Source organism: Silurus aristotelis (genome assembly GCF_946808225.1).
Source record: "Silurus aristotelis genome assembly, chromosome: 2".
Taxonomy (NCBI): Eukaryota; Metazoa; Chordata; class Actinopteri; order Siluriformes; family Siluridae; genus Silurus; species Silurus aristotelis.
Genome location: NC_139575.1, coordinates 34,813,022 through 34,828,691, shown reverse-complemented (window position 1 = coordinate 34,828,691; position 15,670 = coordinate 34,813,022). Strand labels below are relative to the sequence as shown.

General features: G+C 38.2%; 1 protein-coding gene across 1 annotated transcript; it reads left to right on the top strand.

Moving 5' to 3' along the window:
• The first annotated feature begins 2,596 nt into the window (after positions 1 to 2,596).
• On the top strand, positions 2,597 to 15,318 carry grap2b (GRB2 related adaptor protein 2b). Its single transcript, XM_083523564.1, has 10 exons — positions 2,597 to 2,741; positions 6,310 to 6,423; positions 7,322 to 7,413; positions 9,133 to 9,252; positions 10,821 to 10,980; positions 11,581 to 11,613; positions 11,750 to 11,821; positions 13,148 to 13,186; positions 13,341 to 13,388; positions 14,816 to 15,318. Exons 2-10 carry the CDS (start codon positions 6,346 to 6,348, stop codon positions 14,990 to 14,992), a joined length of 819 nt encoding a protein of 272 aa, XP_083379690.1. The 5' UTR covers positions 2,597 to 2,741; positions 6,310 to 6,345; the 3' UTR covers positions 14,993 to 15,318.
• The last annotated feature ends 352 nt before the right edge of the window (positions 15,319 to 15,670 follow it).

The window sequence follows — 15,670 nt, the reverse complement described above, 5'->3', positions numbered from 1 at the left end:
CATCTGCTCTGTACATTTTTAGCAGTACAGTACATGGCAACAGACATGCTCCAAACCACTTCCTAGAGTGTGCACAAATGACTGTATTGTAAATATGAAACAACTTTAGTACTCTTGCTTTCTTCATGTAGTGTTTTTGAAACATGTCAAAGAATTCAACTATGATGTGATATTGGATAAAATAAAATAAAAGTTGCTTTTAATCATTCACGTACAACACAGTGAAATTCTTTTTTTGCATATCCCAATGTTGGTACGAAGCTGGGGTCAGAGCGCAGTGTCAGCTATGATATACCACCCCTGGAGCAAGAGTTAAAGGCCTTGCTTAACGGCTCCAAGATTTGCAGCTTGGCGATACCAGGGTTTGAACCCCCAACCTTCCAATCAGTAACCGAGAGCCTTAAAATAGAAACATTTTTACTAAAATAACTTAATGCTGGTAAAAGGGAAGGGTGGTAGCTTAGTGGTTAAGGCTTTGGCCTTGGGATCCGGAGGTAATGAGCTCAAATCCCAGCCACACCAATATGTCCTCCTGGGCCCCTGAGCAAGTCCAATAGTCCCATAGCCCCATAGCTGCTCAGTTTTATAATAGAGATAAAAGTCACTCTGAATAAGGGCTTCTGCCTAATGCCAATAAAGTAAAACAATACCTTAAAAGAAATTAAACCTTTTAAAAAATCTGACTTTTGTTGCTAATTCTGTAGCGCTCACTGAAACTTCTGCACCTGTCCATCACTAGTCCGGCTCACTCTTTATAATTAAACTGTTCATGCTGTCTTGTGCTTGAAGGCTGCCTTCTCCAAAACTGCATGTTTCCACACTTCCATAGATATCGGACAGGATTCCATTTAGAAATCAACAAAAAAAGCAAGTTCACAATAGTCCAATGGTTTGTTCATAGCCATTCTTGGGTGCTGTATTTTTGCTGCATATTTTGGCTCATTATCCTGTTGACGGACCCACGACCAAGACTGAGCTTTCTGACGCCAGGCGGTAGGTTTCTCATCAGAATGGCTCGGTTGTCTGGAGATTTCATTGTGTCCTGCATACATTCAAGACTCTGTGTGTCACATGCAGCATAGCAACCCCAAGACATAATAGGGCCTCCTCTATGTTTCACAGAGCTATTGTGCTCTATTCTTTTAAAGCTTCATTTTTGCATCTGTGAACATACATCCAGTTTTGTTTCATCTGTCCAAAGGACATTGTCCCAGGAGCATAGTGGCTTGTCAGTGTACATTTTAGCAAATGTGCATTGTACCAGGAAATTGCCTGTATTTGTATGCACACATACAGTATATATATATATATATATATATATATATATATATATATATATATATATATATATATATATATATATATATATATATATATATATAAATAATAACCACCTTCTTTGCAACTTTGCACTAAAAACTACTGATAAAGTCAATAAATGATTACATATAAAGTATTTATTATCACATGAACGATGCAATTTATTTCACATCCACTTGAGCTTTGTGTACAAGTTGGTACTGAACTGTAATTCGCTGTGCTGTTGTTCTTACCTCGAATCATAGCCAACAGCATGATACATATGAAGCAGCTACTGATGCGATCCGATACGATACACCCCATTACGATGCAGTGCGATCCGATTCCGATTCCATTGAACACAATGCGATTCTATGCAGTACAATACAACATGGAAAAAAATCATGCTATGCAATTCAATAGGGTACAGATAGTTCACTTTTATTTTTTTGGATCAGAAGACAGCAAATCGCAGAAAGAAGATTTAATAAAACCAGATGTTCTTTTCCTGTTCTGTCTCCAGGAAGATGCAGCTCTACCTCTGCCATGTTAATCTGTATTCTATGTGACTCGAAGGACACACCTAGTGTTGTGATAAGTCATATTCACATAGCAGCATTGGTGCTGAGAGAACAGATGAAACAGTTTAGCGAAAAGAAATCAACCTACATATCAAATATTGGTCACAAATTGTTGATAACTTTCTAAATAATCAAAGTATAGCACATCTGCTAATAATTATATATGAATGAATATTTTTTTTCAGATGCAAATATGTTAAAAACGATGCATCGAGATACAAACGCCAACTTGCATCATTAACTTTTATGCCGATGCACCAATGCAAATCAGTGAATCTTACCATCCTTAATACACATGCATACTTTATGTAGTCCTTTGTGTAAGTCTGCTTGTGTCTTATTAGTTCTGTGTTGTGTAATTCTATATTGTCTTGTGTAACACCATTGTGCTGTTTCATTTGACTGTGCAATGAACCGACTGTATATGGATGAAATGACAATTAGAAAGCCTTTGACTTTACTTCGATATTTGGTATTGCTTTTCATTGCATCTCGGCCCAAAGTATATCCACAGCCTAAAACTTGACGATTAAAAGTGCAACATTAGTTTGGTAAGACACTTTAACAATTTCACCTCGTCAAATAAAATAACAGTCAGCTCTGAAATCGAGGTCCCCAAAGACGTAGTGTGAAGTGTGGTGCTGGTGGTGGGCAGTGGGGGTGGAGGGGTGTGTGTGGTAATTACTTTCCTCTTGTTCTTCCTCTTTTTATTTTTTCGTTCTGTGAAGCAGCCGAGCGCTCGCCGTAAACTCGACTAGACACCCTCTCTAAGAATTAAGACTTCTAACGTTAAGTCTGAAGCTGCTGGAGAACAGTGTATTTGGAGCTCGACGAGTGCGTTGGGATCTGGGTGGTGAAAATGTAAGTAGCAAAGCGAAGGGAAGATCTGGAACTGGGGGGGGGACTATATTTTGAACATGATTTTGAACGTGTCTAATTGTGCAGTAATGCTTGAACAGATACACATTAATGATCAGCGTTTCGAAAAATAACAAACCAGTCGCAATTAAATGCTTTTTTTTCTGGCTCTTATACATACATACACTCAAACATTTTAAGAGTCTCCTATCATTTTTGATCTGGATGCTTAAAAAATTGTGGTTGGTGCTTAAGTTATTGAAAGTTTGAAATATGAGCCAGACATCAGCAAGATGGCTTCAGAATAACATTGTTGATTTACACAGGCGTAGAAAATGCACTTTAATGTAGACTGAGGTCATAAACATATTCAGTGGTGCCAAAAGTAAAATGGGTATTATGAAAGTCGTTGGTTTGGAGTCGATGATTAAATAAAGTGTGTGTGTGTGTGTGTGTGTGTGTGTGTGTGTGTGTGTGTGTGTGTGTGTGTGTGTGTGTGTGTGTGTGTGTGTGTAAGAGAAAGAGAGAGAGAGAGAGCGAGAGAGAGAAAGAGAGAGAGAGGGAGAGGGAGAGAGAGAGAGAGAGAGAGAGAGAGAGAGAGAGAGAGAGAGAGAGAGAGAGAGAGAGAGAGAAAGAAAGACAGAGAGAGAGAGAGAGAGAGAGAGAGAGAGAGAAAGACAGAGAGAGAGAGAGAGAGAGAGAGAGAGAGAGAGAGAGAGAGAGAGAGAGGGAGAGAGAGAGAGAGAGAGAGAGAGAGAGAAAGAAAGAAAGACAGAGAGAGAGCGAGAGAGAGAGAGAGAGAGAGAGAGAGAGAGAGAGAGAGAGAGAGAGAAGAGAAGAGAGAGAGAGAGAGAGAGAGAGAGAGAGAGAGAGAGAGAGAGAGAGAGAGAGAGAGAGAGAGAGAGAGAGAGAGAGAGAGAGAGAGAGAGAGAGAGAGATTGCTGCCAAACCACTTTACTTGACTGTCTGCAAACAATTTATGCAAAGGTTCGAATTTCTAGACTGAAGTGTCCTTTCGGTTGCGTGTATACATGTGGAGTTTTGCGCCATTTAAAAGGGAGGCTGACAGTTCAGGAGCCTCTCCAGTTTCTTTCTAGTGACCAGGGTCTACACACTCATCCTGGAACAAGAACCTTCTCTGAACAAGAGGAACTGCCACTGAATGCAGTCTTGGCAAGGCAAACCAAATTGACAAAATTGGTGGGATATAAAATTAATAGGATGGTGCCAAAAAAAATTATTCTTTCCCAAATAGGAGTGCATCCTAAAGCATTCCTAGCTATTTATTTATCTGTCTAATTATAATTACATTTCTGAAACAAGTTAGTTCCTGTTATCACTTATATGCGGTTTACTCACTAGCAGTTAAAAGCAGCCAGTTTCTCGCTTCTCTCTCTCTCTCTCTCTCTCTCTCTCTCTCTCTCTCTCTCTCTCTCTTAATTTCTCACATACACACTATCTCTCCTTCTTTCTCACACTTAATAAGACCCAAACAGCCAGTGTGTCATGCTGCTTTGTGGCATGAGAAACCACAAACATTAATGCTCTAGAATATGGGATTGAAAAGAAGAAACCTTCACCATGTCAGCAATTTACACCATTTCTGTTCATATGGAGCAACTTATTCTTCTGTTATTCTCTTATGCAGAAATGGTTCCATATCTAGTGGTAGAAAATTCAAAAACAACGCAGATGCACCATCAGGTTTAAGCATTATTAACGTCAATTGAGTTTTGTTGCTCTGGAGCTTTTAGCAATGGATATTGTCCCAAAAGCAGCTTTTCAGAATCGAATAAATTGCAAAAATATTTTATTTATTTAGAAAAGAGTCCCTATAAGTTTCGCCCTAATGTACAAGCCAGTGGTGTGAGTGGTAAAGAAAAACAAGGATGGTATGAGGAAGAAACCTTGAGAAGAACCAGGCTCAGAATGGGACTCATCCTCATCTTACACCTAATGTCCATTTATTTTTGTTAAATAATTTTTTAGCTGTTCACTGTTCATGACAATTGCTACCATAAGTCATGAAAGCAGATTATTTATATTAATTACATTGGTAGCTCACTGGTTAATGCATTGAACTTTGGACCAGAAGGTCATAACCGCCACCAAACCAAGCTGCCACTGCTGGGCCCTTGAGCAAGGCCCTTAACCCTCAACTGCTCAGTTGTAATTGCAGTTGTAAAAAGTTGCTCTGGATAAAGACATATGTCGATGTCTAAATCCATCCTCATAGTTCTTGATTATAACCTTCAACAGTTATATCATTGATCTGTTCACGTGGAACCATACCAGCTGTACTGAGTGGTTTCCGATCAAAGAATAAGGATCCATGGGTACCTCAGGAACATGTGTAGGGAGAGAAAATAGATCTAAAGCGTAAGAAGGTATGTAAAGCATGTTGCCAGGGATTGCATATTAAACTTTAATTTTACAAATTTGCATGGTAGCGATACAAATTTGGACATCTGGAGTTGCGAATGTGGTTCAGGATGGCATCATGTGCAACCATGAATAAATTAACCAGAATGTACCTGACTTATTTTGTAGCTTTATTATAAAAATTAGATGATGTACAATGTTTGAATGCATGGAAAACATTACATATATGGCAGCCATTCCAGGAATCTAGGAGACTAAAAGTTCAGAGTTGGTCATGCTGTCTGGGCTGAGGGATGGCAACTGGGGAAGTGGTAGCTTAGAGTTCAAATGAGTTCAAATCCTGCTGCCACTTCTGGGCCCTTGACCTTTAACTGCTCAGTTGTATGTATGAGATAAATGTAAGTTGCTATGAATAAGGGCATCTGCCAAATGCCGTAAATGTAAGTGGGGAGGTGGTAGCTTAGTGGTTAAGGCATTGGACTTTAGCTCCTAAGGTCGTGAGTTCAAATCCCAGCTACACCCCTAATCTCCATAGCTCTGGATAAGGGTCTCTGCCAAATGCCATAAATGAACACAGTCTGTGTCTGCTATCTCAGTGACATCATGAATGTCTGTGAGTCTGTGCAAAAGATGGCAGATTTCTCCATGCATGTTACGCTTCACTATACTGCTGAAGGAAGAACAGTTGCTGACTTATCAGAGGAAGCACATGATAGCTTTCGCTCTCCCTGGTTGGTTGCTGTTGTGTGAAAGGGTTAGCAAGGGGGGGGGGAATTCGTGGAAAAAAGACCACCAGATTTAGGTATTACAGTAATTTGTATTGCGTAATGCATTATGTTTACTGAACTTCACAAATGCTATTAAAAGGCAACTAACATCAGATATCGGCTGATCAATATCAAGAAGGAGAATTTTTTTTTTTTTATTGTTTGTTTGTTTTTAGGCCTTAACCAGCTTTCGTGTCATGTTTTACTTTTTCACTTTCTACTCAGAATTGCATGAATATTTGCAGAATAGGAAGTCTATTTTTGGTGCTGTACTTTCAGACTATATTAACAAAAGCAAGTTGAAAAGGGCAAAACAACATAATCTCTAATGAGCTCTCTCTATCACACACATACACACACACACACACACACACAAATACTAACTATCTGTGTGTAAATCTATGTGTGTGTCTTTCTTCTAGCTTCCTCTCTCTCAGAACCCATGAGCTGTCTCCATCATGGAGGCAATCTGCAAGTTCGACTTCACCGCCACAGCTGATGATGAGCTGAGCTTCAGGAAAGGAGACCTAATTAAGGCAAGGCTGGATGTCCTTATAAGTCAAATATATATGCAATCTTAATAAATGAAAGAGAGAGAAAGAGAGAGAGAGAGAGAGAGAGAGAGAGAGAGAGAGAGAGAGAGAGAGAGAGAGAGAGAGAGAGAGAGAGAGAGAGAGCGCTCTCCTTTCCCATTATAGTCCATAAATATTACCTATATACAGATAATACCTAAACATTTGTTTAGATGGAGGGTCATGTGTAGTTTATACAAATGTGTGTTCTTTATGAGCAAGATGCTTCTTTTATAATGATCAAAACCTGGAGGGCTCCATGCATTAAGATGAGCAACTCAAAACTTTGGACTAATTGGGGTCAGAAGTGCAGTAAAAGTCGCCATAATACTCTCACTGAAAATTCGTATTCTTTCCGAAATGTCACAATTGTCTATATCAGGATTACTATAGGTTTCACAAAGTCAAATTTAAGAGTTTTTAAGACCTTTTTAAGACCTTTAAGAATGAAATTTAAGACCTATATCATAACATCGAAAAAACACAAAAATAAGCTGTTAGCAACTAGCAATTGTTTAAACCAGGTATTATTAAATTTGCACTTTCCCATAGATGGAAAATAAAATCCGTTTTACATCTGTGATACAATTCAATAACAGAAAGCTGATTGGCTGTTGCACGTTGGTCTCATTTGTGGTTTTAATACAGCGACGTATATTTGGACTAGCGAAAGAAAGATCTACAACAGAGTTTCCTTTGTTGGAAACTAACAAACAAATACAATATATATATATATATATATATATATATATACACACACACACACACACATATACACACACACACACACACACAGAGCATATATTAAAATGTGTGTGAGCTTCATGTTGGTAATTAGCATGTATGATGCATTTCTCTGCAGATATTGGGTACTAAGGACGACTGGTACAGAGCTGAAAAACATGGTCAGCAAGGCTTCGTTCCAAGAAATTACATTACCCTCGACTGCCCCAGGTTATTATGATGGATTTATGGGGAATGGATGATTGGGGTGGGTTGGAGATGTGGTTGAGGATTGCTGTAGCGAAAGTGATTAACACTGGGCTGTTTGAGACTACAGCCTTGAAAACACCAGCAGAGAGACATAACGTAGGTTGAGGTAAAATTTCCATTGACAGATATGGAGGTTTTACACGTTTTAAGCAACATTTTATGTCCACTTGAAAGATTTATTTTAAAAAGTTGGCAATTCTAGCTGGCAATTATTTACTCATCATGTATACACACACACACACATACACTATGTGGACAAAAGTTTGACACCCAACCGAGATTCATATGTGCTTTTTGAACTATGCCATTCAACAATTAATTCCCATTTTCCATAATAATATATTCTACTCTCCTGGGGAGACGTTTCACTAGATATTGGAGTGTGCTTTTAGAGATTTGTGCTCATACAGCCACAAAGGTATTAGTGTTGATGTTGGGTAAAAAAATTCATCTCAAAGGTTTTCAGTAGGCCACTTCAGATCTTTCACCCTAACCGATTGAAAGCAAGTTTCATGGAGGTAGATTTGTGCACATGGGGAAGTGTCATGCTGGTTCGAATAAAGGCTAAATTTTATGCTACCACATCCGAAGACATCTTATACATCTGTGTGCCTTAAATTTGTAATTTTGTCCATATAGTGTATACATTCGGATTATGGGAAAACTATATAGATCCATAAAATCAGTCCCAAAAAAACAAACATATATACACAACTAAGGCTTATTTGCATTGCATTTTCCTGACAAATTGTCCTAAGTGGAATGAGAAAAGTAATAAACAAAAAGCCACAAAAAAATAAAGTTCCAGAAACCAGACAAAAGTATTTGCAATTATTTAGACTCTGAACTATTATTATCCTTAACTAGAGCTTGGACAAATATAGTCAAGTCAAGTTTATTTCTATAGCACTTTTCACAACAGACATTGTCTCAAAGCAGCTTTACAGAAATATAGATAAACATATAGCAAGAAATCTTAGCCAGAAAAGAGTAAGGATACAAAAACTAAGATGTTGTTAGCTTCTTTAAAAGAGTTCCTGATTGGCTGGGAAACGAGGATCAGGTGTTAATCATCCTACCATATAAAGAGGCTGTTGGTGTTGATGGTGCAGGCTGGGACATGGAGTTTGTTGCATATATGTTATATAATAGAATGCTAATTATTTATTTAGGATTTTACAGACTAAATGGAAATGATACCTTCAAATTCGAAGTTCTATATTTAATTCTTTAATTTAGGGATTATTTATATAATTATAATAATAATAATAATAATAATAAGAAGAAGAAGAAGAAGAAGAAGAAGAAGAAGAAGAAGAAGAGGAAGAAGAAGAATTGCACATCACCACTTTTAAAAATGAATAAGAATTTTATTATTATTATTATTATTTTTTATTTTAATAAATAAAAATTATAATCCTGCCCTCTGCTCTCAGGTATATTATCATTTAGAAAATCATTGGTATCACTTTCTTGAGATTTCAAAGGCACACATCTCTGGAATAATAATGAATTTTTTATGAATATGCTGCTTTCATTTTAGCCATTAACAGATGTCTAATGAAGCTGCTAGGAATATGACATTTTTATAGTGATACAAAAGCAGTCACAGTGCAGAAATGGTGTATCTGCTGTGTATTTATTGATCCTAGTGTTCTAAGGTCAGCTCTTTTCCTGTAGCTGGTATCAGGAAGATATGAGTCGCCGGACGTCTGAGAGCACTCTTATGCCGCAGGCCATAGGAGCGTTTATCATCCGTGGAAGCCAGAGTTCTCCGGGAAACTTCTCTATCTCTGTCAGGTGGTGCACTCTCAGTCTAACACTGAACCAACAGGTTTTCTCAGACACTTAATACTTAACACCTAAACCCATATTATGGATTAGGTCATTGTTTGTTATTGTTATTTTTACTGTAAAACTATTGCATCTTTAACATTCTTTAGACATGTAGTTGTTTTGTAATTGACTGGTTTAATGTAGACCAATTTTCTCTTCACATTAGTCCCTGTGCCAAAGGGCTTTCCCTTTTGTAGGTGTGCTCCCAGGTACTCTCAATCCTATGTAAATCCACTTCCATTTAATCCACTGCAGCCCTCCTTTGAAGTGAATCAAGCATAAATCCACACACAAAGCCTTCAGACATGGGTTAGCATACAGAGATCGACTTAGCCTGGGAAAGTACTGTTGCTAAAAAAAAAAGTAGCAGTTGAGCGGGTTATGCTAGCTTGTGTTTAAACTTTCACTAATGAGTCAGAAAAACTAATAAAGGCAGCGTTGGCATCGCCCTCATCGGGTTCCTCAGGATCCTGTTTGATAGTATTTCTGTGTATATTAGCGAATGTTTCTTTTTCAGTGCGGGTAAGAGGTAGAGAGTGGAGTCCAGGTTCGTGCTAATTGTATGGCGTACAAATATAGTTTCACTGTACAGAAAAATGAGGCGTATGACCATCAGATGATTATACACCAAGTGCTATTAAACAGTATTGTGCAACATTAAAAATGAGGTATAATACAAGGCAAGTACCATGGTAGTGCTAATGACAAGGGACAAATGGTATTAAGAATGCTAAGGGCATTAATATTGTACAGTACAGGTTTTTTTTTTACATGGGTCAAAGTGGAGATGTAAAATCAATGTCTGAGTTCAGAAGGTTGACAGCTGATGCAATGAAACTGTCCTTGCTAGTGTGACAGCGAGATCTCCTGTAGAATGTGCCAGATGGTAGAGGATTCAAATGACCGTGGTTGGGGTGAGAGGTGATTATACTTCTCACCCTCTGTAGAAGTTCAATGTTAGGAAGCTGGAGTTAGACACGATAAAGCACCCCTGGAGCACCAAGGTGCTTGCTCAAGGGCCCAAAGTGTGGGTTTGGTGATAGTAGGGCTTAAACTCCCATCCTTCCAAAGGGTATCCCAGCGCTTTAACCTCTGAGCTACCACTTTCTTCATTTGCAATGACTGTCTTTGATGTTAGGTAGCTGGACACCAACGATGTATCTAAGCAGATGCACGTTTAATGGTGCAAACATCGACCTCAAAGTCCCATAGTGCAATGCAAGCACATGATGCTAAGTTAGTGAATGCATCAATTGTCAAGCTAGAGATCTATGAGGTGGAGATGGAGCAGTTTAGGAGTAAGCTAAACCGCTTAAGTGCTGCTGCATCACCTCCTTTAAAGGAAGATGAAATCCCTCTGCAATACTATGCAGTAGTTGGGATGCAATGTGGGTTAGAAAACATTAAGCAAAGCAAAAGCAGACCAACAAAACAAACCATTTGTCTAGGACACCATTTGGTCTATTTGCCTATTAAATATTCATCTTGCTTGACCTATTAGTAGAATGAAAGTATTGTTCTTTATCCTGTAGGCATGAATCTGATGTGCAGCATTTTAAAGTGCTCCAGGACAACGCAGGGCACTATTTTTTATGGGCTGAGAAATTTAAGTCACTGAATGAACTCGTGGAATACTACACGGTCAATTCGATCTCCAAGCAGAGCTCTGTACGGCTCTTCTCTGAGCAGCGGGTGAGTGGATGTCGGAACTTTCTCTCTGACCAGGCAAATATCAGGGTTTTTTGATAAGAAATAAATTGAAGACTTAGCAGGTAGATACCTGTATCCTCAAACAAATGCATAAATATGGAATAAACTGGCGTAATTGAACAGCTACGTAATAGCTGACACTGGAGACTGCTTCCAAAAAAATCTGTATTCATAGAAGTGTAAACATAACTAGCATTATAAATGTTTATATTGAGAGTGCCATTAATGATGGTGCTATAGGAACAATAATATAAAAACTAATAATGTTTAAATACTGAACAATTAAGTAATACGTTCTTAAATGGCACATGACGATTTAGGTGGGGATTTAGGAGCAGAATTGTACTTTAAATCATTTCTTAGGAAACAGCTTTAACAACATAAAGAAAAAAAAGCTGTCAGTAAGGGATATATAGAGTTGGTTCACATTTCCCTGACCTGTAATCCAACAACTCTAGTACGATGCAAAGTACAGTCTGAAATAAGAGTATGGCTGAACCAACAGTGCATCATGATCATTATATCACATTGATTTTTTTATCTAGGTTTAAATAAAAATTCGTTTTATTTGAATTTTTTCAGAACGCTGCTCCAGATCCCAGGCCAGTTCCTCAGGTGCACTGCTGCTGCTCTTTACTTTTGATTAGATATTCTTGTAATCAAAAAGGTTTAGTGTAGCAGAATAAGGTTTGATCTAAGTTTTTCCTGATTTGCCTGGAAATATGCAAACGGTTTGTGTGGTCATTTGCAGGAGAGAAGACAGATAGATGAGGTACAGAGCAGACCATTGCCTCGTCCTGCAGAGCCTTTTTCACCTCCACGGGTAACTACACAAAGATACACATACACACACATTTCCAGAAGCTTGTCACATTAAAAAAACTCTGCATTTAGTTTTATCCTATGCATCTCATTTGCACATGTTCATAGGTTTCATTTACCAATTGTTACACAAGGTTTTATTTGATCACATAATACATTATTAGGTGATTATGTTAGTATTAGGATTAGGGTTGTTACTAGGGGTGTAACGGAAATTCACGGGTTCGGTACGTACCTAGGTTTCCAAGTCGGTTCAATTTCAGTTCAGTTGGGTGGAAGGTAATACAAAACAATTTATTGCCTGTGGTTTTTTTATTAACATTGTTTACTAATTATAAACTTTTTAAAACAATTTCAAATAAAATGGCTGATTGGTTTTAATAAAAAATATATATTCTATAAAAATAAAGAATAAATCATAGAAGTTGTGATTTATTGATTCCAATAAATTAAATAATTCTCAAATAAATTAAATTGAATAAAAATAAAAATTGTAACTATCCTTTTCATGCAGCATTGACAATCCCAGCTTGTAGGCCTGCTCAGATTTTTTTTCTTACCTAAGAACCTAACTTTTCTACACATTGTCTTCAGTGGTCTTCTAAAAAACTGTTTTATCGCATTAAGTTTTTCTTTAATGGTCTATTTAAGAAAAACGTTAAGCTCTGAACTCTGAGCGTTACGCTCTGGACTCGTGCTCGTCTGTACATAGTAGGTTTTATTATTGTGTTTACTGAAATTGGTTTTTCAAAAAACGCTGTCTTCTTGTATTAAGCTACGTTGAGCGTTTTTCACTTTTTAGAAATTCCCTACTGAACACCTTTGGGATGAATTGAAACACTGATCGCCCCCCAGCTCTCTTCATCTACATCAATACCTGATTTTACTAACCAAACGGGAACGGGTTTAGGAATCAGGAATGTTTACATAGAACTGGTATTGGTATTGGTATTGATATCGACAATACTGTTCGTGGAATCGGATCATACTTGCCTAATTTTGAACAATAAAGCAGAACAATAAAGCAACAGTTCCTTACCAATCAAAATAGAGCATGAAGATTTGGGCGAGGATTTCAGGACAGAATTGTAGGAGAGGCCGAAGTCTTTAAATGAAAGGTATTTTGGACTAGACCTGAAGAGTTTTGTGAAAAAAACAAAAAGTTTGAACTATGGAACTATTTTTATTTGTGTATCTGTTTTAAATGTGGTTTACATTTCCTGTTATAGCAACAAGTACGGCTGACTGACAGTGTGTCATGCTTATCATAGTTATCATACTTAATTCCTTTTTTTTTTATATTCACACAAAAATATTGTTTTTTCAGTGCATTGCTCCAGATCCCAGGTTGGTTCCTCAGCCTCAGGTACTGTACTGTTGCTTGTCTTTAATCTTAAATTCTTCTCATTCAAAAAAAATAGTAGATGAATGAATGTACTTCACTTGACTAAACGTGGACGCAAAAGATGTGTGTTCATTTGCGTTTCCGTGTGTGTTTATGTGTGGGTGCTCTCTTGCAGGAGAGAAGAGCTTTCCCTCATCCTGCAGAGCCTCCTCCACCTTCACAGGTAACGAAACACACACACTCGCAGTGAGCATTAGAAAGTAGCAGAATGGAGACATTGGTGTCCCCTTTTGAATCTCCTTTACCTCCAATTATTATATATTTTCTATTATATTTATGATATATTAGTTTCTTGTGTAATACATATGCGGTGGTATCAAAAAGGTCCGTGATTAATGTTGCTGACTGGTGCTATTTGGTCCCCTGGTGGTCCAGTGGTTAGGATGCGGCGCTCTCACCGTTCGATCCCCGGTCAGGGAACCAACCCCAGCCACTCTCAGTGCCGGTCCCAAGCCCGGATAAATGGGGAGGGTTGCGTTATAAAGGGCATCCAGCGTAAAAACATGTGCCAAATCAAACATGCGGATGATCCACTGTGGCGACCCCTAATGGGAATAGCTGAAAGAAAATTATTACTATATTTATTACTGGTTCTATTTAGACGATTACTACTTCTGCGATTTCATCATGGACAGCAAGTTAGAACAAAGAGAAAACATGAAATGCTGCATGAAACCAGACAAATCTGCCACAAAAGCGTTTGACATGACATACGTCGATGCTGCGATGAGACATTCGAGGTGTTCTAAGTGGCACACGCATTTCATGAGAGGAAAAAATCAGGATCAGGAAAACCTTCGACGAGCTCAACCCCGGAAAATATCGAAACCGTTCAGCCACTTGTGCATAACGATCGTCGGAGAACGATCCACATGATCTACTTCCGCACCCACCCTACTCGCCAGATGTGGCTCCTGTTCACCGTTTTTGACACCATTGCGGAAATCCAGCGGAAATTTAAAAAAAAAACACTTAGGACATATTCCCCAAGTGTCAGGAATGCTGGAAGAGATGTATTGCTTTGCAAGGGGACTAAAGTGATAGCGTGTAAAAGAAGATAAATGTAGTACTTTCATTTTAACACAGCCGGTCCATACTTTTTGATACCACCTAGTAAACATGTAACATACATGACCACATTTTACATCTGAAGTACAACTTCCTCAAAGTGTCTGGTGTTTGGGGGACATGGGGGCAACTCCGCTTTGCATGTCATACCTATTTTTGGATCCTGCAGACTTTCTAAGTGGTGAAAGTGTAAGAATTAGTGTTGGGTTTTGTTGCCTAATGTCACTTTGAGAAAACGCTTCAGGATGCAAATGCAGAGTTGTTTTTTTTTTTCTTTTTAATAAACCAAGCCAGACAAATCCAATACAAAAGACAAGAGTTGTAGTCAATGAGCAGCAAAGGTCAGGCAATGATCAAATACTGTGAGTCAATATAAAAAAGGGCAGTCATAAGTGTAAGGCTTTGGTAAGGCAGACGTATAGAAACAAACACTGGGCAATTTTCATGGTGTGTGTGTGTGTGTGTGTGTGTGTGTGTGTGTGTGTGTGTGTGTGTGTGTGTGTGTGTGTGTTTTATACACAGGCACCCCTTGTGAAAGTAAAGGCTCTGTATGACTTCATAGCCGAGGAGCAGGATGAGCTGAATTTCAGCGCCGGCGACATTATAGACGTTCTGGACCAATCAGAATCCTTCTGGTGGGTTGGACAGCTACGAGGGAGGAAAGGACTCTTCCCTACCAACTACATCACTCTTTTATGAGTGCACACAGCCGTAAACATACGTGTTAATATTTCATCTTTGTATTTATTTATCGCTGGTAATGTGTTCGCTTTTACCCAGGAGAAATGTCGTGTGGGGATTTGGTGTCGCCTTGAAATAAACACTTTTAATATTAAAGACCTTCCTATAAATGCAGTGTTTCAAAGAATAGCACAGCTGACACATACACACCCTGTGATGACTGTACTGCAACTGTCATTAGTTCCTGTTGTCACCTCCCGCCTTTGTCAAATTCATTTTGAGGGACTTTCTCTGTGATGTAACCGAAGAGGTAAAATGCTGTTGAATAAAATACAATCGTATTAGTATTGATGAATTTTTATTAAAGAAATGTTTAAAATGAAAGAAAAATATGAATGAAGATTAATAGAAAACAATAAAAAATTCCATTTTGCCATCTTAAAAGCAAGTCAAATGGACACCATCGATTCACTATTATTATTCACTATAATAAATTCCTGTTAGCACATTATAGCAGATACACTATATGGACAAACGTATTGGGACACCGGACTTTTCCAACCATATGTGCTTCTTTCCCAATCTCTAACCACAACGTTAAAAGCGCACAATAATATAGAATTATTTCAATGACGGACCGTGCATTCGGTACCTGGGCCTTCAGTGGGGACGTACCCAACTTAATCCACCTCTTAA

Bases quoted from the DNA above. Each gene is read 5' to 3' on its own strand.
- grap2b (XM_083523564.1), top strand. From the start codon at position 6,346: ATGGAGGCAATCTGCAAGTTCGACTTCACCGCCACAGCTGATGATGAG. The intron at 11,614-11,749 runs GTGCACTGCTGC...GGTCATTTGCAG, and splicing joins ATCCCAGGCCAGTTCCTCAG to GAGAGAAGACAGATAGATGA. The intron at 13,389-14,815 runs GTAACGAAACAC...TTTTATACACAG, and splicing joins AGCCTCCTCCACCTTCACAG to GCACCCCTTGTGAAAGTAAA.